We start from the raw sequence: 27,894 nt of genomic DNA, 5'->3' as shown, positions 1-27,894 counted from the left end.
AAAGGAAAGGAAAAATACATTTTGCCTGGAGTAGTGAGCTGACTTTGTCAGTGATGTGTAAACAAAGTGATAACATACATGAGGTGTCCAAATCCCACCCTATTCTCTATATAGTGCACTCCTTTTGACCTGGGCCCATAGGACTCTGATCAAAAGTAGTGCCCTATACGGGAATTGGATGTCATTTGGGACGCAGTCACACATACTAGAACAAACGTTTATCATTGCTCTACCTATCCGGTTCCAGTCACCATGAAAAACTGTTATGGCTTCCACTGTTCTCTCTGCTTTGTGAAGGTTTAGGAATAAATATTGCTAAAACATAATCAAACTTTCATACCCGCAATAACTCTACAGCCACACTCACTGAGGCTTTGTTTTATGACTGTTCTGCATCACTGGAGGCCTGATAAAAATAGCAATTACAGGTGTTTGTTGAAATATCACATTCCATATCCAATTGCAATAGTACACTATTACCATCTTCAAGGGTTACCCAATTAAACGATCAATAAACTGCATAATTCAACTGATTAAAAAAGGGGAATGCTTGAAATGAGAACACCTACCATTTCACGTTTAACTACTGTACGTTCTCAAGGAGGTTTGTGAAGACACATACTTAGAGAGAAAACTGTGTTGCTCCAGTTGATTTATCTGAATTAATCAACCAGCTGCTGTTTTCTAACTTCTCTAAGAAACATCTAATTTCCCATTCAAACAACATGTGCAACTGTGAAAACGGGCATAAACACATTATAACAATGAAAACAAGGTATACGTGGGATACCATCAGACTTCCAGTTAAGGGAGATACATTTGCCTGTATAAGCCTGGTTTCAAGGACAACATAATCTAACGAGATAATGGAACTATGGTTTCCTGCTTATTTGGGCCAAAATGCTCTACATTTCCGCCAAAGAGCTGTTTCTCTACAAATTAGCAAGGATGCCTGGTCACAAATGGAGATACTGACAATCATCAATGCGAGAAGTGTACTCCAGCCTTCACAAATCAGAGATACCACAGGGACAAAACAGAAAACGAGAAGAGGCACCACAGAATTATACGATATGCACGAGTAGGACATACAAAGTCATTCAAAACAGAAGATACAAAAAGGCATTAACAGCCCAATATTATCCCCCTATTGTGTCTGCCTTTTTGGTTTCCTTCTATTACGTAATTGTCTTGATGGTGCCAGACCAGAGCACTAACAACCAGACAGCGACAATGATTGGCTTAGTTTGTGGAGTTGGTTGTGTGTATTCTGGGTACAGACAGGTCCACATGTGAACAGAATAAGACAAAAAGTTGGCTCTGATACTACTTCTACACAGTTGGAGGCCAGGGAAGGAGGGAAAAATAAGACAGATGGAAGGAGGGTAAGATAGAGGGGGGAGAGAGAGAGGAAGAGAGGGATGGAGGGGGCAAACAGCTTTAGTTGACACAGAACTCGCCCCACTACAAGGTCAGGGAGCTAGCTACCAGTATGCAAAACACTGAATAGTAAACCACATACTGAAACAACAATACACACATTTAGGCTAAGCAGGATGTAAATGCCAAAGGGATTTGAATATGAACTATGGCACTGATGTGGTCTGATGTGTGAGGTGGGGTGGTGTGGAGAGTTTGAAGCCATGTCTCAGTCTGTCAAGCGGGCCTAGTCCCAAATCAAAGATAAAGAGGGCAATCCATAGATGCATTACCATAAATACATATGAATATCAATTGGTTCAGTGTCATTTGAAAGACTTCCTCTTGACGACGTCTCCCAATTAAAGATTATCAACACCAACAAGTAAACAAGTCGACCCATTGTTGATCTTCTAAAAAAATCAACAATGGGTCATATCCTGTCCCCAATGTTCCTCAAGGAAGGAAGAGGATTTAGTAAGTAAATAAAATCAGTATGTATCAGGCATCTAAGAGTAAGAGTGCTGATCTAGGATCAGAACTCCCTATGTATTCTTATTCATTCTGATCTAAATGGCAAAACTGATCCTAAATCAGTACTCCTACTCCATAATGCTTGATACATACATGAACGGCACCAGGTTGTTTCTATCTATCTATCTATCTATCTATCTATCTATCTATCTATCTATCTATCTATCTATCTATCTATCTATCTATCTATCTATCTATCTATCTATCTATCTATCTATCTATCTATCTATCTATCTATCTATCTATCTATCTATCTATCTATCTATCTATCTATCTATCTATCTATCTATCTATCTATCTATCTATCTATCTATCTATCTATCTATCTATCTATCTATCTATCTATCTATCTATCTATCTATCTATCTATCTATCTATCTATCTATCTATCTAATCTATCTATCTACCCCATACACTAGACAACATATGGTCAAACATATCCCAGGCAAACTGTGATGGCTGTCTATTAGCAAACTGTACAAATATTCAGATCCCTACTCAAATACATCATTGCTTTTAAGATAATTGGTATTGATACATCCGACAACCAATAATCTCATATGATCATAAATCATTATTGACATATTGGTAAGAACTCCATTACTACTGGCATATAGCAACTCAATATAATCTTGTAGGATGCAATACATTATGGTGAGAATTAGGAATATGTTACTCTCTTGTAATTTTCTTCCATTTCATGTAAGATGAAAAAGATGAAGACATAAGCGATGAAAAAGAGCTGTTTGTCTCTCCCCTAAATACAGCAAGTCTTATCCGTCTGGTTCCTATCGTCAGTGGCGGAATAGAGAAGGGAATCGATAGACTCATTTTCCAACAATCAATAGAACGCTGAGCTAAAATATTGTTATGACGAGCACATTAGAAAAATATTACACACTTCCAAAATGACTAATGATTATGTCAATATCTCATAAAACATACAATACGAAAAACCCGGCACCAACACACACATACTATTTCATTGCAGGTGTACAGTAATGGCTTCCTCAGATGTTATACATTGAAAGTAGGTCTCTACTTATGTCCCCTAATTACTTACATTTATTTATTTTGTATTTATTTAACCTTTCTTTAACTAGGCAAGTCAGTTAAGAACATATTCTTATTTACAATGAGGGCCTAGATCAGTGATTCACATTTGCAGTCACTGACTACCAAGCACAACAAAACAACAAATGACCATTTTGAAGTGAAGAATTGAAACAACGACCAGAAAACACAGAGAGAGGCATAGCAGTAAGTAGCAGTAGACTCACCATATTGTCGGAGGCTCAGACCCTTCCACTTCCAAGTAGTCATATTTTTCCTCCGTCTGGAAGTCTGTAAAAATGATGGAGATGGTGTCTCCAGGATCAGCAAGTATGGTCCACGTACAGTCCGCACTATTGTAATATTCACTCGGGAAATTGGGACTTGAAATGATGCCACTTGAACCCCTCAGAGTATCACCACATGTGTCCTCAGCTGTCAATCAAACGGAAAGACTTCTGTTAGGAATCGGGCTTTGCTCCACATGTAAGTAGTATACAGCAGAAAATAACAGCTGAACCCTCTTTTTTGTTTGGTTTGGGTAGATTTTTGACTGAGGCAACGTCATATGTATGTGTCTTTGTATATATTTACATACATACAAACATTTTACCACATACAGTATGGATTTTTTAAATCCAGCCCATTTCTCGATTACGAATTAAATTCATAGTATTGCCGCAGCTTTTGTATGCCACACACGATATCTTACAGTTGACGGTCTTTCTGTTTTTTTCTCCCATTCCTTTCTTTTACAGTTTTGAAGCAGAAATGGGATATAACTGGAATTTGAGTTGCCGCCTTTCATTATTCCAGCATAAATAGGAGTAAAATGAAGGCTCACTTCAAGGCCTCCTAGAGTCTATTCATCAGGTTTTAGAGAGGAGCCCCTACTTCTGGTGCCGAGACGCTCAACGCCTCTCTCTCATCTTTGTCATGACTATTAATTGACTCCATCTATACATGGGTTCTTGGAATCAAAAAGGTCCCAGCTGTATTTCCCAGCAGACTCGGAGCTCTGCTCTTGTCTTATTTATCCTTTTTTATATCAAGGACTTCCAATTTAATTTGAATGCAGTTTAGATTATAATTTTTTTAACAGGATTCAGATTTGTTTTTTTCTTGTTGTTTTGGAAATGTTTGGATACATAATGTACAGATAAAGACACATGGACTGGTCTGCACAGACGTTATAAATTATAGACATATAATTTATACAGTAAGGCAAACCTATAACATACATATAGATCCACATATACATGCATGCACATGGTACGTGACCGTGTGTATGGATTTATAGTGAAGGTGCAAAGCGATGCTCATTGGAGAATCCCTTTTATCCAGGACTAAAACATAATTTTTGGGGAACAGGAATACATACATAGAAACATTGAGGAAAAAGACATTGGCATGTGAGATGCAAGGAGTTACATGCTAATGTTTTACTCAAACAATCTACAGTAGGGTCAAACATATACACATTGAAAAACATATCTCATCCACACACACCCATGCTCATACATGCACATACTCACAACCCATAATGCACAGACACCGTCACATGCACACATAAAACATACAATCAAGTGCACGTAAAGGAGGTCACGCTGCTCGCTTAGCGAGTACCATTTCCTTCCGATTCGGCCAATACCTGGCGCGAACTCGGACCTCTGCCTTGCAAGTACACATGACCGCCCTCCTGAAGCACTTTACCAATCAGCGCCATGAGAAAAGCTAGCTATTGGCTGGCGCAAGTGAGAACACTTCAGGCTACACACGCATACGCACGAACACACGTGTACACACACACACACACACACACACACACACACACACACACACACACACACACACACACACACACACACACACACACACACACACACACACACCTCTCTCAGTGATCGGGCCATTCTCTATCTCTCCTTTGCAATTATACATGAGTTTATCCTGGAGATTCAGAGGTGATTAGATTACACACTCTGATAGCCAGGGGAAAGTCAAACCTTTAATAACAATCCCTTTATCAATACCATCAGTAATACAAACACCATTATAATGTCACTGAGCATGTGAGTGACAGGCTCATCAGGCCTCAATTAGAGGGAACGTAGCAAAAGCACAGAGAAGAGGTTATATAGAGCAGAGAATAATATAGGCCTAGTCAATTACATTCTCTATAATAGTACACTCAATGACATTCTCTATAATACTACAGTCACTTACTGATCTGCTGACTTTCTCAGTATCCATGAAGCCAAGTTTTCTTGGAAAACATTCCTCAGTATAATATAACCCTGGTTGTCCTGGAAAACAATTACCATATTTCCTTGGTCAGTTTGCATTGTGATTCTTGGAAAACAATATTCCCCATGCAAGCTGACAAATACGTTGTTGAACAGGATGCCATTTTGATCAAAGTTACCAGCCGAAGAGAACCCTTATTGTATGCACAGTACCGGTAACATCTGACGCTATCCCCATCAAAGACTAAGGGATAAGATGGCGCCGAAGAACATGGCTGACGTTTTACATTCTCTCAACCAATTGTGCAATTTTGTAATTTTTTTTTGCATTTTGAGTAACTTATTTTTGTACTTATTGTGTACATAATGTTGCTGCAACCGTCTCTTATGACCGAAAATAACTTCTGGACATCAGGAAAGCGATTACTCACCGCAGACTGGAAGAAACGTTTTTCCTTTAACGAGTCCGACGAGAAGGATCTCCTGATTTCACTGGAACAGGCCCAGATCCATTCCTTTTGCAAAATAAAATTGATGACCTACTACTAAGATTATCCTACCAACGGGACATGAACCTGTTAGGGCTAGGGGGCAGCATTTGCACGTCTGGATAAAAAAAATGTACCCGATTTAATCTGGTTACTAATCCTACCCAGTAACTAGAATATGCATATACTTATTATATATGGATAGAAAACACTCTAAAGTTTCTAAAACTGTTTGAATGGTGTCTGTGAGTATAACAGAACTCATTTGGCAGGCAAAACCCTGAGACATTTTCTGACAGGAAGTGGATACCTGATGTGTTGTATTACCTTTAAACCTATCCCATTGAAAAACACAGGGGCTGAGGAATATTTTGGCACTTCCTATTGCTTCCACTAGATGTCACCAGCCTTTACAAAGTGTTTTGAGTCTTCTGGAGGGAGATCTGACCGAACAAGAGCCATGGAACGATGATGGCCCATTAGACACCTGGCGCGCGAGGTCATGTTGGGTACCCTCGTTCCAATACGTTATAAAAGAGTATGCATTCGTCCACCTTGAATATTATTCATGTTCTGGTTAAAAAAGGCCCTAATGATTTATGCTATACAACGTTTGACATGTTTGAACGAACGTAAATATATTTTTTCCCCTCGTTCATGACGAGAAGTCCGGCTGGCTTAGATCATGTGCTAACAAGACGGAGATTTTTGGACATAAATGATGAGCTTTTTTGAACAAAACTACATTCGTTATGGACCTGTGATACCTGGAAGTGACATCTGATGAAGAGAATCAAAGGTAATGGATTATTTACATAGTATTTTCGATTTTAGATCTCCCCAACATGACGTCTAGTCTGTATCGCAACGCGTATTTTTCTGGGCGCAGTGCTCAGATTATTGCAAAGTGTGATTTCCCAGTAAGGTTATTTTTAAATCTGGCAAGTTGATTGCGTTCAAGAGATGTAAATCTATAATTCTTTAAATGACAATATAATATTTTACCAATGTTTTCTAATTTTAATTATTTAATTTGTGACGCTGACTTGACTGCCGGTTATTGGAAGGAAACGATTTCCTCAACATCAATGCCATAGTAAAACGCTGTTTTTGGATATAAATATGAACTTGATAGAACTAAAAATGCATGCATTGTCTAACATAATGTCCTAGGAGTGTCATCTGATGGAGATTGTAAAAGGTTAGTGCATCATTTTAGCTGGTTTTATGGTTTTGGTGACCCTGTCTTTGACTTGACAAAACATTACACACAACTCTTGTAAATGTACTGTCCTAACATACTCTAAATTTATGCTTTCGCCGTAAAACCTTTTTGAAATCGTAAAACGTGGTTAGATTAAGGAGATGTTTATCTTTCAAAGGGTGTAAAATAGTTGTATGTTTGAAAAATTTGAATTTTGACATTTATTTGGATTCAAATTTGCCGCTCTTGAAATGCACCTGCTGTTGATGGAGTGCACCACGGGTGGCACGCTAGCGTCCCACCTAGCCCATAGAGGTTAAAAACTGTAACATCTTACGTTTCACCAAAACGTGGCTGAATGAAGAAACTGACAATTTAGAGCTGGAGGGATTTTCCATGCACTGGCAGAACCGAGATGCTACCTCTGGTAAGACGAGGGGTGGGGGTGTATGTCTTTGTGTCAATAACAGCTGGTGCGTGATGTCTCGAGGTATTGCTCGCATGAGGTAGAGTGCCTTATGATAAGCTGTCGACCACACTATCTACCATGAGAGTTCGCATCTGTATTATTCGTAGCTGTCTATTTACCACCACAAAGAAGAAAAATGCTCACCCAGAAGCGGCGCTCCTAGTGGCCGGGGACTTTAATGCAGGCAAACTTAAAATAGTTTTACCACATTTTTACCTGCATGTCACATGTGCAACCAGGGAAATAAAATCCTAGTCTACCTTTACTCCACACACATAGATGCATACAAAGCTCTCCCCCACCCTCCATTTGGCAAATCTGACCACAATTCTATCCTCCTGATTCCTGCTTACAAGAAAAAACTAAAGCAGAAAGTACCAGTGACTCACTCAATACGGAAGTGGTCAGATGACGCGGATGCTACACTACAGGACTGTTTTGCTAGCACACACTGGAATATGTTCCGGGATTCATCCAATGGCATTGAGAAATACATCACCTCAGTCATCGGCTTCATCAATAAGCGCATCGATGACGTCGTCCCCACAGTGACTGTACGTACATATCCCAACCAGAAGCCATGGATTACAGGCAACATCCGCATCGAGCTAAAGGCTAGAGCTGCCGCTTTCAAGGAGCAGGAGACTAATCCGGACGCTTATAAGAAATCCCGCTATGCCCTCAGATGAACCATCAAACAAGCAAAGTGTCAATACAGGATTAAGACTGAATCTTACTACACCGGCTCTGACGCTCGTCGTATATGGCAGAGCTTGAAAACTACTACGGACTACAAAGGGAAACCCAGATGCGAGCTGCCCAGTGATGCGAGCCTACCAGACGAGCTAAATGCCTTTGATGCTCGCTTCGAGGCAAGCAACACTGAAGCATGCACGAGAGCACCAACTGTTTTGGATGACTGTGTGATAATTCTCTCGGTAGCCGATGTGAATAAAACCTTTAAACATGCCAACATTCACAAAGCCGCTGAGCCAGATGGATTACCAGGACATGTACTCAAAGCATGCGCTGACCAACTGTCAAGTGTCTTCACTGACATTTTCAACCTCTCCCTGACCAAGTCAGTAATATCTACATGTTTCAAGCAGACCACCATAGCCCCTGTGCCCAAGGAAGCAAAGGTAACCTGCCTAAATGATTACCGCCCCGTGGCACACATGTCGGTAGCCATGAAGTGCTTTGAAAGGCTGGTCATGGCTCACATCAACAGCATCCTCCCGGACACCATAGACCCACTCCAATTCGCATTTTGCCCAAAACAGATCCACAGATGACGCAATCTCAATTGCACTCCACACCGCCCTTTCTCACCTGGACAAAAGGAACACCTATGTGAGAATGTTCATCGACTACAGCTCAGCATTCAACACCATAGTGCCCACGAAGCTCATCACTAAGCTAAGGACTCTGGAACTAAACACCTCCCTCTGCAACTGGATCCTGTAATTCCTGACGGGCCGCCCCCAGGTGGTAAGGGTAGGCAACAACACGTCTGCCACACTGATCCTTAACACTGAGGCCCTTCAGGGGTTTTCTACTTAGTCCCCTCCTGTGTTCCCTGTTCACCCACGACTATGTGGCCAAACACAACTCCAACACCATAATTTAGTTTGCTGATGACACAACAGTGCCTGATCACCGACAACACTGAGACAGGCTATATGTAGGAGGTCAGAGAACTGGCATTGTGGTGCCAGGACAACAACCTCTCCCTCAATGTGAGCAAGACGAAGGAGCTTATCGTGGACTACAGGAAAAGGCGGGCCGAACAGGCCCCCATTAACCTCTTGACGTTACCCTAGGATAGGGGGCGCCACAGCGCATTTTGGAAAAAATTTGTGCCCATTTTCAACGGCCTACTAATCAGACTCAGAAGCTAGGATATGCATATAATTAATACCTGTGGATAGAACACCCTAAAGTTTCTAAAACTGTTTGAATGGTGTCTGTGAGTATAACAGAACTCATATGGCAGTCAAAACCCCGAGACCGATTGAACCAGGAAGTGGAATTCTGAATTGTGGACTCAACTTCACGTCGTCGCCTATAATTCACACCATGAGATATTGTTTATTGAGCACTTCCTATTGCTTCCACAAGATGTCGCCAGTCTTTACAAAGTGTTTTGATCCTTCCACTGTCGAAACTCAGTGAATGAGACGCGTTGGAAATTGGTCACAGCGGGAGGGCCATCACCATTATGACGCCGGCGGCCCTGTCTACCCCCACCTTTGGAAACGTTTTGAAACACATTGAAATCGTCCCCCTCGAATCTTATTGGCTCTCTTGTTGAAACAGGCTCTGAAGATTTATGTTATACAACGTTTGACATGTTTGAACGAACCTAAATGTGAAAAAAAAAGTACTATTTCGAAACCACTGCGGCGCGCAAGGCAGATTAGTTGGATATGCCCTTCGGACGCACTAACATCAGCAAGCTAATTGAACATAAAGGATGGACTTTTTCGACCGAAAATACATCTGTTGTGGACCTGGGATTCCTGGAAGTGCTTTCTGATGAAGACAACTAAAGGTAAGGGATTATTGACAATATTATACAACATTAGATGTGAAATGCGATTGTTCCAAGATGGCGCCGAGCTGTATTTAATTGCTCATTTTCTGAGTATCGCATCCCCTTTTATCGCTAAGTGTGATTACCCAGTAAAGTTATTTTTAAATCTGGTATGACAGGTGCTTTCAAGAGATATTCATCTATAAATCTTAGAATGACAATATTACATTTTAAAAATGTTTTCGAATAGTAATTCAGTAAAATGTAGCACTGTTTCCCTGGATGCATTTGACGGGAAAATAGTTAGTCAACGTCAGACGCCGATGTAAAATGCTGTTTTCATATATAAATATGAACTTTATTGAACAAAAGAATGCATGCATTGTGTAACATGATGTCCTAGGTGTGTCATCTGATGAAGTTTGTAAAAGGTTAGTGCTGCATTTAGCTGTTTTTTGGTTATTTGTGATGCATGTGTTTGGTCGGAAAATGGCTATGTTGCTGCATTTTACGATGGACTCCTCTAACATAATCTAATGATTTGCTTTTCCTGTTAAACCTTTTTGAAATCGGACGACGTGGGTCGATTTTTTTTTTCAAATTATTAAATTTTGTTATGCTAATGGCGATATGATTTTTCGCTGGATTTTGATCCCGCTGACGGGATGAGACGCTGAAGAGGTTCTAACCAGTTGCATCACCACCCGGTATGGAAACTGCCGTCCAGGACCTATATAATAGGTGGTGTCAGAGGAAAGCCCATAAAACAGTCAGAGACTCCAGTCACCCAAGTTATAGACTGTTTTCTCTGCTACCGCACAACAATTCCTAAGCATCGCCACTGGGCAATTTACATTGACAACCCCCCCCCCCCCCCTCCCCCTTGTACACTGCTGCTACTCACTGTTTGTTTTTTACCTATGCATAGTCACTTCACCCCCACATTCATGTACAGATTATCTCAACAAGCTTGTATCCCTGCACACTGACTCGGTACTGGTGCCCCCTGTATAAAGCCTCGTTATTGTTATTGTTATTGTGTTACTTTTTATTTTATCCTAGTTTGTAAATATTTTCTTCTTCTTGAACTGCACTGTTGGTTAAGGGTTTGTAAGTAAGCATTCCACGGTGATGTCTACACTTGTTGTATTCAGCGCATGTGGCAAATAAAGTTTGATTTGATTTGATAAGGGATAAAAGCTAAGAGCTAAGTGCTTCTAGCTAAGAGCTAAGTGCTAATAGCTAAGGGCTAAGAGCTAAGAGCTCAGGGCTAAGAGCTAGGAGCTAAGAGCTAGGGGCTAAGAGCTAAGAACTAAGGCTAAGAGCTAAGGGCTAAGAGCTAAGAGTACCCGATAGAAAGCTTGAAGATGTGGATAAGGAACTTATAAGTGTTTCGTTAGAGCCATGACTCTCTAGGTCACACTGTCCAGTTAATTAGTACTTACGGTTTGATTTTGAACTGGTGAACGGAAAATACTTTGTGATGAACATTCATTAGCTGCTCAAGAAGAAAAATTTGGAGGACTCAACTCAATACTCATATCAAAAGTTAAAATAGAGGGTGCTTATATTTGTCCTGTTTCACACATGTACAAGTGTGTAACCTGTACAAGTGTGAAAAATTATGTTTTTTGCCTATCCCACTCCCCCTGAGACACCCTCGGAGAGTGGAGTCACAGCCAGGGATCAGCAACCCAGGAGCAATTAGGGTTAAGTGCCCTGCTCAAGGGCAGATCAGAAGATTTTTCACCTACAATGTAATCAGTTCGAAGATTTGTACTAGCAACCCTTTGGTTATTGATGCAAAGCTCGAACCACTAGGCCATTGGTCACCAACCTTTTCTGAGTCAAGATTTTTTTTAAACATGCCTTCAAAAACATAAGCCTATGCAACATTAACCAATTAAAAACAGTTCTGTAGCATTGAGGTTCGCTATAGGCTATAGATTATTATATTAGACAATACATTATCACGGCATATTGGCTATGCTTGAATTGCCCTGCCATTGTTGTTCTTCTCAGACCATTTTCAAATTATATTTAAAAAATGTAGGTATATGATCACACTGGTAATAGTTAATTTGTTGTATTACTTCTGAGGCACAGCTGAGTGAGCATAATAATATACTTTTCTTCTACTGGACTGATGGCCTGCATCTGATGGTCAGTCTGAGGGGGGGGGGAGGGAGCAGCGGTGAGGCTGCCTTTCACCTGACTCACCGTCTCTCCGCTCTCCCTCCCTCCGATGAGAAAAGGGGGGAGAGTCTTCCAGCTGATGGCGAAACTCAAGTTGCACTGCATTATGTTGTTACTCCTATGACCAGAGAAAGTGAAATATTCCTCGATATTAAAAAAGACACAAGCAGCTAATAATAATAAAAAAAGACACGCAGTTTCCCTACTCATTAATTGCAGCTGCAGTGCTGGTTGTAGCATGAGTGGAAGTAGGGAGAACGCACATTTTATGGCTTAAAAAAGTATTGAACAAAGTGTTGACAGTGATGAATAAGAACTTAAACATGAACTTACTCATAAAAACAGAAGCAATTTCCTGTATTCGTTGAGTCCCTCTCTAGTCATGGTTTTAAAAGTTTTGAAATATCACAGTATCAACTTTGCTGTGTGTTTGAGTCTTCCTTTTCCAGTCTATGGCTCAAGAACACTGTGAGCTATCTGATTAGCCAGCGGTAGGCCTATAGGTGCACTTAATTTGCTCTCTGGGCCTGCTGGGTAGGCGGAGTTCTACCTTCGGACACATTAAATGTTTCAAAACGGGAACAGTTTGCCTTCTCGGCGCAAGGGCAGCTGAATCAAGTGCACCTACTGCCAACAGCTCAAAACAAATAAAAAAATAGGAACACAAGGCTTTATCGTTGAGTCTTTTACAGAAATGTTTGGTGATCGACTAGGAATTGTCACGTCCTGACCAGCAGGTGGAGTAGGTGTATAGTTTTGGTCAGGGCGTGGCAGAAGAAGTTGTTTTCTATGTTCTGTCTAGGTTGGGTGTTTCTATGTAGAGTTAATTGGGGTGGAGTTCCAATTGAAGGCAGCTGTGTGGTGTTGCCTTTGATTGGAAGTCCTATATTAGTTGGGTGTGTTTGTCTGTGTGTTTGTGGGGAATTGTTTTTGCACTGCGTTAGTATAGCCTGCAAAACTGTTGGTGTCGTGAGTATCGTTTATTGTTTTTTTTTTTCTGTGGATGCTTTACTCTTGTTTTTGTGAGTTAAAAGAATGAGTATCCACAACTCTGCTGCATTTTGGTCTTCCCTGCAACACCACGACATAATCTGTGACAGAATTCCCCACCACCAACACAAGACCAAGCAGCAGAGGAACGAGGAGGAAGGATGGACATGGACAGAAATAAGGTTGAGCGTTTCCAGGGCTATGGAGGAGTTTAGGAAACTCGAGAGGTAGCCCCAATAATTTTTTTTGGGGGGGCACAAGGGCAGTTTACGGGGCAAGAATGGATCCCCAGGCCAGCTCCCCGCACTAGCCCGAAGGTGCGTGTCTCCAGGCTGGCACGTCCAGTACCAGCCCCACGCACAAGGCTTCTAGTGCGTCAGTCCAGCCCCGCCAGTCATGAGTCGCCAGAGCCGCCCGCCAGTCATGAGTCGCCAGAGCCGCCGCCAGTCATGAGTCGCCAGAGCCGCCCGCCAGTCATGAGTCGCCAGAGCCGCCAGTCAGGAGCCGCCAGAGCCGCCCGCCAGTCAGGAGCCGCCAGAGCCGCCCGACTGCCAGGAGCCTCCAGAGCGGCCAGACTGCCAGGAGATGCCAGAGCGGCCAGACTGCCAGGAGATGCCAGAGCGGCCAGACTGCCAGGAGGTGCCAGAGCGGCCAGACTGCCAGGAGATGCCAGAGCGGCCAGACTGCCAGGAGATGCCAGAGCGGCCCGACTGTCCTCCGGGTCTGCCAGAGCGGCCCGACTGTCCTCCGGGTCTGCCAGAGTGGCCTTACTGTCCTCCGGGTCTGCCAGAGTGGCCCGACTGTCCTCCGGGTCTGCCAGAGTGGCCCGACTGTCCTCCGGGTCTGCCAGAGTGGCCCGACTGTCCTCCGGGTCTGCCAGAGTGGCCCGACTGTCCTCCGGGTCTGCCAGAGTGGCCCGACTGTCCTCCGGCCCAGTCCGAGTGGCCCGACTGTCCTCCGGCCCAGTCCGAGTGGCCCGTCTGCCCGGAGCTGCCGGGGTGGCCCGTCTGCCCGGAACTGCCAGAACCGGAGCCACCTCCAGATATAGGTGGGTTGGGGAGGGGGGGTGTAGCACAGTGCCGTCGTTGACGGCAGCCACCCTCCCTTCCCTCCCTGCAGTTAGGGGGATTTTTTTTCGGGTTGTTTTGGGTGTTCTGTGTTTTTTTCTTTTGAAGGTGCATTCGGGGTCTGCACCTTTAGGGGAGGGGTAATGTCACTTCCTGACCAGCAGATGGAGTAGGTGTATAGTTTTGGTCAGGGTGTGGCAGAAGAAGTTGTTTTCTATGTTCTGTCTAGGTTGGGTGTTTCTATGTAGAGTTAATTGGGGTGGACTTCCAATTGAAGGCAGCTGTGTGGTGTTGCCTTTGATTGGAAGTCCTATATTAGTTGAGTGTGTTTGTCTGTGTGTTTGTGGGGAATTGTTTTTGCACTGCGTTAGTATAGCCTGCGAAACTGTTGGTGTCGTGAGTATCGTTTATTGTTTTGTTTTTTTCTGTGGATTCTTTACTCTTGTTTTTGTGAATTAAAAGAATGAGTATCCACAACTCTGCTGCATTTTGGTCTTCTCTGCAACACCACGACATAATCTGTGACAGGAATGTCTTGGAGCGACCGGTTGCTGACCACTGCACTAGGCTACCTGCCGCCCTAAAAAGTTATCGTCCTTTGAGCCGGATATGAACCAGCAACCGAAGAATTTTACTTGAATCACGACTAATCATGAAGTAGGATTGAATGGTTTCTTTTGATTACGTCAATGCTGAAGAAACTAATTTCCTGTTTTCATAAAATAAAATTCTTATAAAACAAATAATGCCTCCTCTTACATGTAACATGAAATAAAAAATGACTGAAAGAATGATGTGCACTAATCAATATAAAATACTTCAACAATGATAGGACCTTGTTTTTTGGAGAGAAATGGCATAACACTGGATTTCTCTATATTTGGAGATGGCTTAGCCTTGACATTAGCATTGTAATGCAGAGGTGCTGTCTGCCTGGCTATGATAAATTCCCTTTGGAAAACATTCTTGTCAGTCATTTGTAAATCAATTCTGCATTCCCCTGCTTCTTTTACTGCCCGCCCTCACCCAAGAGCAGAACCAGAACACCCGCCTCAGCATTTTATTTCAACCTGAATCATAATAATGAAAAACATATAGGACTCAGTCAGAAAATAAATCCACCATGAACCAGAATATATGTGCTGCACTGCAGAAGATACCACCCATCATAAATACCCCTAACACAGGTTAAGATGGACCAGGGCTTCCTTTTTCCGCCTATGAAGGTCCTTTTCACCTACCGAGGTCTGTCGAATAAACATTCTCATTGGACTGTTTTAGATTCCCAACATGCAAAGCTCTGATAGCTGTTGTTTGGCTGACATGCTTTAACCTCTTAGGGCTAGGGGGCAGTATTTACACCGCCAGATAAAAAACGCACCCGATTTAATCTGGTTACTACTCCTACCCAGTAACTAGAATATGCATATACTTATTAGATATGGATAGAAAACACCCTAAAGTTTCTAAAACTGTTTGAATGGTGTCTGTGAGTGTAACAGAACTCATGTGGCAGGCAAAAACCTGAGAGATTCCTTTACAGGAAGTGGCCTGTCTGACAATTTATTGGCTTTCTTTGACATCTCTTTCCAAAACAAAGGATCTCTGCGGTAACGTGACACTTCCCACGGCTCCCATAGGCTCTCAGAGCCCGGGAAAAAGCTGAATGTCGTCATTCCAGCCCCAGGCTGAAACACATTATCGCCTTTGTCAAGTGGCCGATCAAGGGACAGTGGGCTTAGGCGCGTGCACTGGTCGCCCCCGTCTTTCTTTTTTTTCCTCTATTTACCGAAACGCAGATTCCCGGTCGGAATATTATCGCTTTTTTACTAGATAAATTGCATAAAAATTGATTTTAAACAGCGGTTGACATGCTTCGAAGTACGGTAATGGAATATTTCGAATTTTTTTGTCACGAAATGCGCCATGCTCGTAACCCTGATTTACCATTTCGGATAGTGTCTAGAACGCACGAACAAAACGCCGCTGTTTGGATATAACGATGGATTATTTGGGACCAAACAAACATTTGTTATTGAAGTAGAAGTCCTGGGAGTGCATTCTGACGAAGAACACCAAAGGTAATAATATTTTTCTTATCGTAAATCTGATTTTGGTGAAGGCTAAACTTGCTGGGTGTCTAAATAGCTAGCCCGTGATGGCTGGGCTATGTACTTAGAATATTGCAAAATGTGCTTTCACCAAAAAGCTATTTTAAAATCGGACATATCGAGAGCATAGAGGAGTTCTGTATCTATAATTCTTAAAATAATTGTTATGCTTTTTGTGAACGTTTATCGTGAGTAATTTAGTAAATTGTTAGTAAATTCCCCGGAAGTTTGCGGGGGGTATGCTAGTTCTGAACGTCACATGCTAATGTAAAAAGCTGTTTTTTTATATAAATATGAACTTGATTGAACAAAACATGCATGTATTGTATAACATAATGTCCTAGGGTTGTCATCTGATGAAGATCATCAAAGGTTAGTGCTGCATTTAGCTGTGGTTTGGGTTTATGTGACATTACATGCTAGCTTGAAAAATGGGTGTCTGATTATTTCTGGCTGGGTACTCTGCTGACAGAATCTAATGTTTTGCTTTCGTTGTAAAGCCTTTTTGAAATCGGACAGTGTGGTTAGATTAACGAGAGTCTTGTCTTTAAATAGCTGTAAAATAGTCATATGTTTGAGAAATTGAAGTAATAGCATTTCTAAGGTATTTGAAAATCGCGCCACAGGATTCAACTGGCTGTTACGTAGGTGGGACGATTTGGTGCCACCTAGCCCAGAGAGGTTAAACAGAACGTGTTTTGCTGGACATATGAGTGTCAGTGCCCTGGGACGACCTGTCAGCCCTGTCACAGACAGACTCAGCAGACAGTGTATCTCTCCACTACGGGCTAGCCTATAGTGTTGTCACACAAATAGGCCCTAGGACAGCATAGCCATTCTCCTGATGTTAGGCTGTTGATAAACTCCCAGTAGCTAACTAATAGAGCAGTGCTCTTCTACACTGCAACAATGCCAAAGCAATTGCACAAAACATACGAAACGAGGGCAGAATGTATTGATTCTGCAAACAACGAGTTTTGAACTCACAGTGCCTAAATCCTTACAGTTCATGTCACTACTGTAAGCAGGGCTTCCCCTAAATGTAATGAGGGATTTACTGTACACTCTCATGTCATTTCCAAACAATTTACTATCCTAGTCGAGAGAGAAAGAGAGCAAGAGAGAGAGAGAGAGAGAGAGAGATGACGAGAGAGAAACCGAGAGAGAGAGAGAGAGAGAGAGAGAGAGAGAGAGAGAGAGAGAGAGATGACAAGAGAGAAACCGAGAGAGAGAGAGAGAGAGAGAGAGAGAGAGGTTAAATCTTCATCCCGCTGTTCTGCTGTGGTATTCTCAGGACCATGTTTGAGGTGTCAGGCCTCTGATGGGGTTCTGGGAGAAGAAAGTAATCCTGTTGGCTCCCCGGCCTGGCCCTGATCTCTCCCCTCCAGTAGGCATCCCAGAGACCCCCAGCCTGGCCCTGAACTCTCCCCTGCAGCAGACAGTAGGCAGGCCAGAGAACCCCACCACCCTAGCCTAACCTGCTCAGTCTTTCCTTTTTTCAGTTTGACAGACATAAATCCTAACCTGCTACACCCTCTTAACCAGATCGGTCTGTATGTCAGCTCTACGGAAAGACAGACAGACAGACTCAACTTGCTGAATACCTATTTTAGGTCACAAATAGAAGGGTTGGGTTTGTTATCAAGTTTCAAATGTTAGAGTTTGGGAGGCTTTTTTAATCTGCCTAATGTGGTTTTTATACTCCTCACTTTGGAGTTATTAAAATAATGTAATAAATATAGATAATTTCCCACAGAGCACCAACCATGTGTTTGACAAAGAAATGGGAATCGAAAAAATAAATCTAATCAAATTGTATTGGTCACATTCACATACTTAGCAGATTATTGCAGGTGTAGAGAAATGCGTGTGTTCCTAGCTCCAACAGTGCAGTAGTAACTAAAAACAATTCACAACAATACACACAAATCTAAAAGCAAAAGAATGGAATTAAGAAATATATAAATATTAGATCGAGAAATGTGGCATTGACTAAAATACAGTAGAATAGAATACAGTATATACATGAGTAAAGCAGTATGTAAACATTATTTAAACATAATTAAAGTGACTACAGTTCCATTATTAAAGTGGCCAGTGATTCCAATTCTATGTCTATAGGGCAGTAGCCTCTGAGGTGCAGGGTTGCGTAACCTAGTGGAAGCCGGCTAGTGATGATTATTAAACCGTATGATGGCCTTGAGATGCAAGCCATTTCTCAGTCTCACGGTCCCAGCTTTGATGCACCTGTACTGACCTCGCCTTCTGTATGATAATGTGGTGCACAGGCTGTGGCTCAGGTGGTTGATGTCCTTGATGATCTTTTTGACCTTCCTGTGACATCGGGTGCTGTATGTGTCCTGGAGGGAAGGTATAGTTTTCCCCCGGTGATGCGTTGGGCAGACCGCACCACTCTCTGGAGAGCCCTGTGGTTGCAGACAGTGCAGTTGCCGTACCAGGTGGTGATACAGCCGGACAGAATGCTCTCAATTGTGCACGTGTAAAATTTCTTCAGCCTCCTGAGGTTGAAGAAGCACTGTTGCGCCTTTTTCACCACACTGTCTGTGTGGGTGGACCATTTCAAATCTTCAGTGATGTGTACGCTGAGGAACTTGAAGCTTTCCACCTTCTCCACTGCAGTCCCGTCAATGTGCCACCCCCAAGGTGCAGACCCCGGAATGCACCTTACAAAAGAAAACACAAAAAAATCCCCAACACCCCAACAAAACCCCTAAACAATAAGGGAGGGAAGGGAGTGTGGCTGCCGTCAACGACGGCACTGTGCTACACCCTCCCTCCCCAACCCACCTATCCTGGAGGTGGCTCAGGTGCGGGACGTGGACCTCGCTCCACCTTCGGCGTCGCCCACTTCGGTGGCGCCGATAGCTGCGCCGGGCAGACGGGCCACTCGGGCTGACCCTGGCAGACGGATCACTCTGGCTGGACCGGAGGACAGGCGGGCCACTCGGGCTGGGCCGGAGGACAGGCGGGCCACTCTGGCTGGGCCGGAGGACAGGCGGGCCACTCGGGCTGGACCGGAGGACAGGCGGGGCACCCTGGCAGATCTGGGCAGGCGGGCCACTCTGGCAGATCCGGGTCAGTCGAGCCACTCTGGCAGCTCCGGGCAGTCGGGCCACTCTGGCAGCTCCGGGCAGTCGGGCCACTCTGGCAGCTCCGGGCAGTCGGGCCACTCTGGCAGCTCCGGGCAGTCGGGCCACTCTGGCAGCTCCGGGCAGTCGGGCCACTCTGGCAGCTCCGGGCAGTCGGGCCACTCTGGCAGCTCCTGACTAGCGGGCGACTCTGGCGACTCTTGACTGGCGGGTGACTCTGGCGACTCTTGACTGGCGGGCGGCTCTGGCGACTCTTGACTGGCGGGCAGCTCTGGCGACTCTTGACTGGCGGGCAGCTCTGGCGACTGTTGACTGGCGGGCAGCTCTGGCGATTCTTGACTGGCGGGCAGCTCTGGCGACTCCTGACTGGCGAGGCTGGGCTGACGCACTAGACGCCTGATGCGTGGGGCTGGTACTGGACATGTCAGCCTGGAGACACGCACCTCCATGCTAGTGCGTATAGCGGGAAACACCGGACCGTAGAGGCGCACTGGCGGTCTTGAGCGCAGGGTTGGCATCACCCCTTCCGGCTCGATGCTCACCTCGCCCTGGCACATGCGGGCGCTGGTACAGGGCGGACTGGGCTGTGCGTGCATATAGGCAAGATAGTGCGCACCTCAGTGAAACATGGCGCCCTCCACCTCATACGCTCCTCCATGTAATCACAGGTAGCTGGCTTACGGCTCTTCCTTGGCCAAGCCAAACTACCCGTGTGCCCCCCCCAAAAAAATTATTGGGGGTGCCTCTCGGGCTTCCTACCCAGCCGTGTTCCCTCATACCGCTGCCGTTGGTTCTTCTGTCCTGCTGCCTCCACTCTCCTGAGTGCCTCCACCTGTTCCCATGGGAGGCGATCCCTTCCGGCCAGGATCTCTTCCCAAGTGTAGGCTCCCTTGCCGTCCAGGATGTCCTCCCATGTCCATTCATCCACCTGATGCTCCTTCCTCTTCCGCAGCTTGGTCCTTTTGTGGTGGGTAGTTCTGTCACAGTTGTCGTACTGGAGAGAAGACCAAGGCGCAGCGGGAATGTGAATACTCATACTTTTAACCTGTTATGGCTAGGGGGCAGTATTTTCACGGCTGGATAAAAAACGTACCCGATTTAATCTGGTTACTACTCCTGCCCAGTAACTAGAATATGCATATAATTATTGGCTTTGGATAGAAAACACTCCAAAGTTTCTAAAACTGTTTGAATGGTGTCTGTGAGTATAACAGAACTCAAATGGCAGGTCAAACCCTGAGAGATTCCTTTACAGGAAGTGGCCTGTCTGACCATTTCTTGAACTTCTTTGCCATCTCTATCTTTTACAAAGGATCTCTGCTCTAACGTGACACTTCCTACGTCTTCCATGGGCGCTCAGAGCCCGGGAAAAAACAGAATGTCGTCATCCCAACCCCAGGCTGAAACACATTATCGCCTTTCTCAAGTGGCCGATCAAGGGACTGTGGGCTTAGGCGCGTGACCTGGCCGCCCCCGTCTTTGTGATTTTTCCTCTGTTTGCCGAAAAGGAGATTCCCGGTCGGAATATTATCGCTTTTTTACGAGATAAATTGCATAAAAATTGATTTTAAACAGCGGTTGACATGCTTCGAGGTACGGTAATGGAATATTTAGAATTTTTTTGTCACGAATTGCGCCATGCGCGCGACCCTGATTTACCATTTCGGATAGTGTCTGGGACGCACGAACAAAACGCCGCTATTCGGATATAACGATGGATTATTTTGGACCAAACCAACATTTGTTATTGAAGTAGCAGTCCTGGGAGTGCATTCTGACGAAGACAACAAAAGGTAATCAAACTTTTATAATAGTAAATCTGATTTTGGTGAAGGCTAAACTTGCCGGGTGTCTAAATAGCTAGCCCGTGATGGCTGGGCTATGTACTTAGAATATTGCAAAATGTGCTTTCACCAAAAAGCTATTTTAAAATCGGACATATCGAGTGCATAGAGGAGTTCTGTATCTATAATTCTTAAAATAATTGTTATGCTTTTTGTGAACGTTTATCGTGAGTAATTTAGTAAATTGTTAGCAAATTCCCCGGAAGTTTGCGGGGGGTATGCTAGTTCTGAACGTCACATGCTAATGAAAAAAGCTGTTTTTTGATGTAAATATGAACTTGATTGAACAAAACATGCATGTATTGTATAACATAATGTCCTAGGTGTGTCATCTGATGAAGATCATCAAAGATTAGTGCTGCATATAGCTGTCTTCTGGGTTTTTGTGACATTATATGCTAGCTTGAAAAATGGGTGTCTGATTATTTCTGGCTTGGTACTCTGCTGACATAATCTAATGTTTTGCTTTCGCTGTAAAGCCTTTTTGAAATCGGACAGTGTGGTTAAATAAAGGAGAGTCTTGTCTTTAAAATGCTGTGAAATAGTCATATATTTGAAAAATGGAAGTTTTTGTATTTTTGAGGAATTTGTAATTCGCGCCACGCCTATCATTGGATATTGGAGCAGGTGTTCCGCTAGCGGAACGTCTAGATGTAAGAGGTTAATAAACTCAAGTAAGGCATCCACAGGAAAAACAATAAACACAACCCCAAAGAAAAACACACACTACTATGTAGGACTCCCAATCAAAGGCAACTCAACACACCTGCCTTCAATTGGGAGTCCAATCACCAACACAACACTTAACACACAAAAACCCTGCCACGTCCTGACCAAAACGAATACAATTGCTCCCTCTGCTGGTCAGGACGTGACACATACGTTTAAAAAATGGACGTTTTCGGATTTCGAGGAGTTTGTATTTCGCGCTACGCCCTATCATTGGATATTGGAGCGGTGTTCCGCTAGCGGAACGTCTAGATGTATTAACCTGTTAGGGCTAGGGGGCAGCATTTGCACGTCTGGATAAAAAAAATGTACCCGATTTAATCTGGTTACTAATCCTACCCAGTAACTAGAATATGCATATACTTATTATATATGGATAGAAAACACTCTAAAGTTTCTAAAACTGTTTGAATGGTGTCTGTGAGTATAACAGAACTCATTTGGCAGGCAAAACCCTGAGACATTTTCTGACAGGAAGTGGATACCTGATGTGTTGTATTACCTTTAAACCTATCCCATTGAAAAACACAGGGGCTGAGGAATATTTTGGCACTTCCTATTGCTTCCACTAGATGTCACCAGCCTTTACAAAGTGTTTTGAGTCTTCTGGAGGGAGATCTGACCGAACAAGAGCCATGGAACGATGATGTCCCATTAGACACCTGGCGCGCGAGTTCATGTTGGGTACCCTCGTTCCAATACGTTATAAAAGAGTATGCATTCGTCCACCTTGAATATTATTCATGTTCTGGTTAAAAAAGGCCCTAATGATTTATGCTATACAACGTTTGACATGTTTGAACGAACGTAAATATATTTTTTCCCCTCGTTCATGACGAGAAGTCCGGCTGGCTTAGATCATGTGCTAACAAGACGGAGATTTTTGGACATAAATGATGAGCTTTTTTGAACAAAACTACATTCGTTATGGACCTGTGATACCTGGAAGTGACATCTGATGAAGAGAATCAAAGGTAATGGATTATTTACATAGTATTTTCGATTTTAGATCTCCCCAACATGACGTCTAGTCTGTATCGCAACGCGTATTTTTCTGGGCGCAGTGCTCAGATTATTGCAAAGTGTGATTTCCTAGTAAGGTTATTTTTAAATCTGGCAAGTTGATTGCGTTCAAGAGATGTAAATCTATAATTCTTTAAATGACAATATAATATTTTACCAATGTTTTCTAATTTTAATTATTTAATTTGTCACGCTGACTTGACTGCCGGTTATTGGAGGGAAACGATTTCCTCAACATCAATGCCATAGTAAAACGCTGTTTTTGGATATAAATATGAACTTGATAGAACTAAAAATGCATGCATTGTCTAACATAATGTCCTAGGAGTGTCATCTGATGGAGATTGTAAAAGGTTAGTGCATCATTTTAGCTGGTTTTATGGTTTTGGTGACCCTGTCTTTGAAATTGACAAAACATTACACACAACTCTTGTAAATGTACTGTCCTAACATACTCTAAATTTATGCTTTCGCCGTAAAACCTTTTTGAAATCGTAAAACGTGGTTAGATTAAGGAGATGTTTATCTTTCAAAGGGTGTAAAATAGTTGTATGTTTGAAAAATTTGAATTTTGACATTTATTTGGATTCAAATTTGCCGCTCTTGAAATGCACCTGCTGTTGATGGAGTGCACCACGGGTGGCACGCTAGCGTCCCACCTAGCCCATAGAGGTTAACCTCTGGGCAGACGGACATCCAGCGGACATCCAGCGAAAAATCCTATCGCCATTAGCATAACGAAATTTAATATATATTTTTTTCAAATATAGGACTATGTTATATATCGTTTTATAGATACACCTCTCCTGAATCGAACCACGTTGTCCGATTTCAAAAAGGCTTTACAGCAAAAGCAAAACATTAGATTATGTTAGAGGAGTATATCGTAAAAGTAGCCACATAGCCATTTTCCGACCAACCACATGCATCACAAATAACCAAAAAACAGCTAAATGCAGCACTAACCTTTGACAATCTTCATCAGATGACACTCCTAGGACATCATGTTACACAATACATGCATTCTTTTGTTCAATAAAGTTCATATTTATATATAAAAACAGCATTTTACATCGGCGCGTGACGTTGACTAACTATTTTCCCTCAAATGCATCCGGTGAAACAGCGCTACAATTTACTAAATTACTATTCGAAAACATTTTTAAAATGTAATATTGTCATTCTAAGATTTATAGATGAATATCTCTTGAAAGCACCTCTAATGCCAGATTTAAAAATAACTTTACTGGGTAATCACACTTTGCGATAAAAGGGGATGCGATACTCAGAAAAATAGGCTACCGTTACAGGTCAGCGCCATCTTGGAACGATCGCATATCAAATCTACTCTTGTATACTGTTGTCAATAATCCCTTACCTTTGATTATCTTCATCAGAAAGCACTTCCAGGAATCCCAGGTCCACAACAAATGTATTTTTGTTCGAAAAAGTTAATCCTTTACGTCCCAATAGCTTGTTCTTGTTAGCGCGTTCTGAAGGCTACTCCAAAAGTTCCGTCGGCCGCGGGACTCCTCTTTCAATAAAATGCATTTTTTTTTTTATTTAGGTTCGTTCAAACATGTCAAACGTTGTATAACATAAATCTTTAGGGCCTTTTTCAACCAGAGCTCTAATAAGATTCAAGGGGGACGATTGCATTGTCTTTCTAAACGTTTTGAAAGGGGAGGGTAGCCAGGGGCGCCGGCGTCATAATGGTGATGGCCGTCCTCATGTGACCACTTTCCACAGCCTCTCATTCTGTCAGTTTTCACAGTAGGAGACTCAAAGCACTTTGTAAAGACTGGGGACATCTTGTGGAAGCAATAGGAAGTGCTCAATGAACCATTGCTCACGGTGTGATTAATAGGCAAAGTGATGAAGTTGAGTCCGCAATTCAGAATTCCACATCCTGTTACGATCGATCTCGGGGTTTTGACTGCCATATGAGTTCTGTTATACTCACAGACACCATTCAAACAGTTCTAGAAACTTTAGGTTGTTTTCTATCCACAAGTATTAATTATATGCATATCCTAGCTTCTGAGTTTGAGTAGGAGGCCGTTTAAAATGGGTACGAATTCTTTTCAAAAATCGCTGTAGCGCCCCCTATCCTAGGCGACCGTCAAGAGGTTAACCTGTTAGGGCTAGGGGGCAGCATTTGCACGTCTGGATAAAAAAAATGTACCCGATTTAATCTGGTTACTAATCCTACCCAGTAACTAGAATATGCATATACTTATTATATATGGATAGAAAACACTCTAAAGTTTCTAAAACTGTTTGAATGGTGTCTGTGAGTATAACAGAACTCATTTGGCAGGCAAAACCCTGAGACATTTTCTGACAGGAAGTGGATACCTGATGTGTTGTATTACCTTTAAACCTATCCCATTGAAAAGCACAGGGGCTGAGGAATATTTTGGCACTTCCTATTGCTTCCACTAGATGTCACCAGCCTTTACAAAGTGTTTTGAGTCTTCTGGAGGGAGATCTGACCGAACAAGAGCCATGGAACGATGATGTCCCATTAGACACCTGGCGCGCGAGTTCATGTTGGGTACCCTCGTTCCAATACGTTATAAAAGAGTATGCATTCGTCCACCTTGAATATTATTCATGTTCTGGTTAAAAAAGGCCCTAATGATTTATGCTATACAACGTTTGACATGTTTGAACGAACGTAAATATATTTTTTCCCCTCGTTCATGACGAGAAGTCCGGCTGGCTTAGATCATGTGCTAACAAGACGGAGATTTTTGGACATAAATGATGAGCTTTTTTGAACAAAACTACATTCGTTATGGACCTGTGATACCTGGAAGTGACATCTGATGAAGAGAATCAAAGGTAATGGATTATTTACATAGTATTTTCGATTTTAGATCTCCCCAACATGACGTCTAGTCTGTATCGCAACGCGTATTTTTCTGGGCGCAGTGCTCAGATTATTGCAAAGTGTGATTTCCCAGTAAGGTTATTTTTAAATCTGGCAAGTTGATTGCGTTCAAGAGATGTAAATCTATAATTCTTTAAATGACAATATAATATTTTACCAATGTTTTCTAATTTTAATTATTTAATTTGTGACGCTGACTTGACTGCCGGTTATTGGAGGGAAACGATTTCCTCAACATCAATGCCATAGTAAAATGCTGTTTTTGGATATAAATATGAACTTGATAGAACTAAAAATGCATGCATTGTCTAACATAATGTCCTAGGAGTGTCATCTGATGGACATTGTAAAAGGTTAGTGCATCATTTTAGCTGGTTTTATGGTTTTGGTGACCCTGTCTTTGAATCGACAAAACATTACACACAACTCTTGTAAATGTACTGTCCTAACATACTCTAAATTTATGCTTTCGCCGTAAAACCTTTTTGAAATCGTAAAACATGGTTAGATTAAGGAGATGTTTATCTTTCAAAGGGTGTAAAATAGTTGTATGTTTGAAAAATTTGAATTTTGACATTTATTTGGATTCAAATTTGCCGCTCTTGAAATGCACCTGCTGTTGATGGAGTGCACCACGGGTGGCACGCTAGCGTCCCACCTAGCCCATAGAGGTTAACACAAAATCCAGGGAGGTGCCAGACTGATACCTAGCAGGATTATTTGTGAGGATAACATCGAGGAGAGTAGCCTTTTCTGGGTGTTTGGAGTCATACATTGTAGGACTGGTAATAATCTGAGAAAGATTGCTTTAGGACTTGGTCAGGTGGTTTAAGAATGTCCCAGTTTAGGTCACCTAGCAGGAAAAATTCAGACTTAGTGTAAGGGGCCAGGAGAGAGCTTAGGGCAGGTAGGGTACAGGCCGGTGCTGATGGAGGACGATAACACCCAGCAACAGTCATCAAAGAGCTATTTGAAATTTTAATGCTTAAAAACAGAAAATCTCATAATTGGGGGACAGAGTTGGTGGAGACTACCGAGCACTGAAAGTGATCCTTCGTAAAGATTGTCACTCCCCCACCTTTGGAAGATCTGTCTTGCCAAAAAAGGTTATAACCAGAAAGGTTAACATCAGTATTCAAAACACTCTTCCTTAACCACGTCTCAATAATGACAAACACATCTGGATTGGAGCTGTGAACCCACACTTTCAATTGATCCATTTAAGGTAATAAGCTTCTAGTGTTAACGTGCAGAAAACCCAGGCTTTTATGAGAGCAGAAATCAGTGAAGCAGATATCAGAGCACAAGTCAGAATTGGGGCTAACAACAGTACATGGACCAGAGTGTGCATGCACATTTCCAGATATCATCAACAGTAATACAATCAAGGCATGGCAGAGGACAGGGAGAGCTCGGCATTACTGATTTATCTGAATGTGCATTAGATAGCAACAAGATCATATTGTACAGCAATTTCATCAGGTAATATGAATACAAAGCCGGCGAGAGGTGGTTAAAATAGGATGGGAGGCCAAGAGTCTGTGTAACCAATAGAGAGTCACAGTCCTGAGTGTGGGAACAAACATAGTCTATCCCACGGTTGGGTAAACAAGAAAGTTCATAGCCAACAAAGCATGCAGGAGTCATGAGGCAAATAGGAAATAGCAAAATGCACAAGAAAAAATATAGAACGACTTGGGGCTAGCCATTGTAAGTTCAGAGTCACTCGCCCCAACAGTGCCTGTGTGCTGGAGGCGAGTGAAAGCTCGGGAGCGAGGGGAGAGTGTGGTGGGGGTACCTGTACCAGACAGGGGGAGACAAGGCAGGGCAGACGGTGAGCAAATCGCCAGGTGGAATCCAAGCAGCAGTGCAGCAGGCAACGGGAGTAGGTGTCACACCCACTTGGGAGAAGCTTTTATTTCTGGAGGCAGATTTCTTGTAGAAAATGCCAGTGGATGGTCTCTGGCTGGATGTCCTTT

The 27,894-nt window shown here is 42.9% G+C and overlaps 1 protein-coding gene across 1 annotated transcript in view; it reads right to left on the bottom strand.

The window, feature by feature from the left end:
* Window positions 1-27,894, bottom strand: part of LOC106570400 (CUB and sushi domain-containing protein 3) — a 738,870-nt gene that overhangs the window by 457,354 nt on the left and 253,622 nt on the right. Inside the window, exon 5 of the mRNA XM_082961236.1 lies at window positions 3,234-3,441. Coding sequence (XP_082817362.1) covers window positions 3,234-3,441 — 208 coding nt within the window. The remainder of the gene's footprint in view (window positions 1-3,233; window positions 3,442-27,894) is intronic.

This window comes from Salmo salar, chromosome 14 (genome assembly GCF_965601325.2).
Source record: "Salmo salar chromosome 14, fSalSal1, whole genome shotgun sequence".
Lineage (NCBI taxonomy): Eukaryota > Metazoa > Chordata > Actinopteri > Salmoniformes > Salmonidae > Salmo > Salmo salar.
This window is presented reverse-complemented; position numbering and strand designations above follow the sequence as displayed.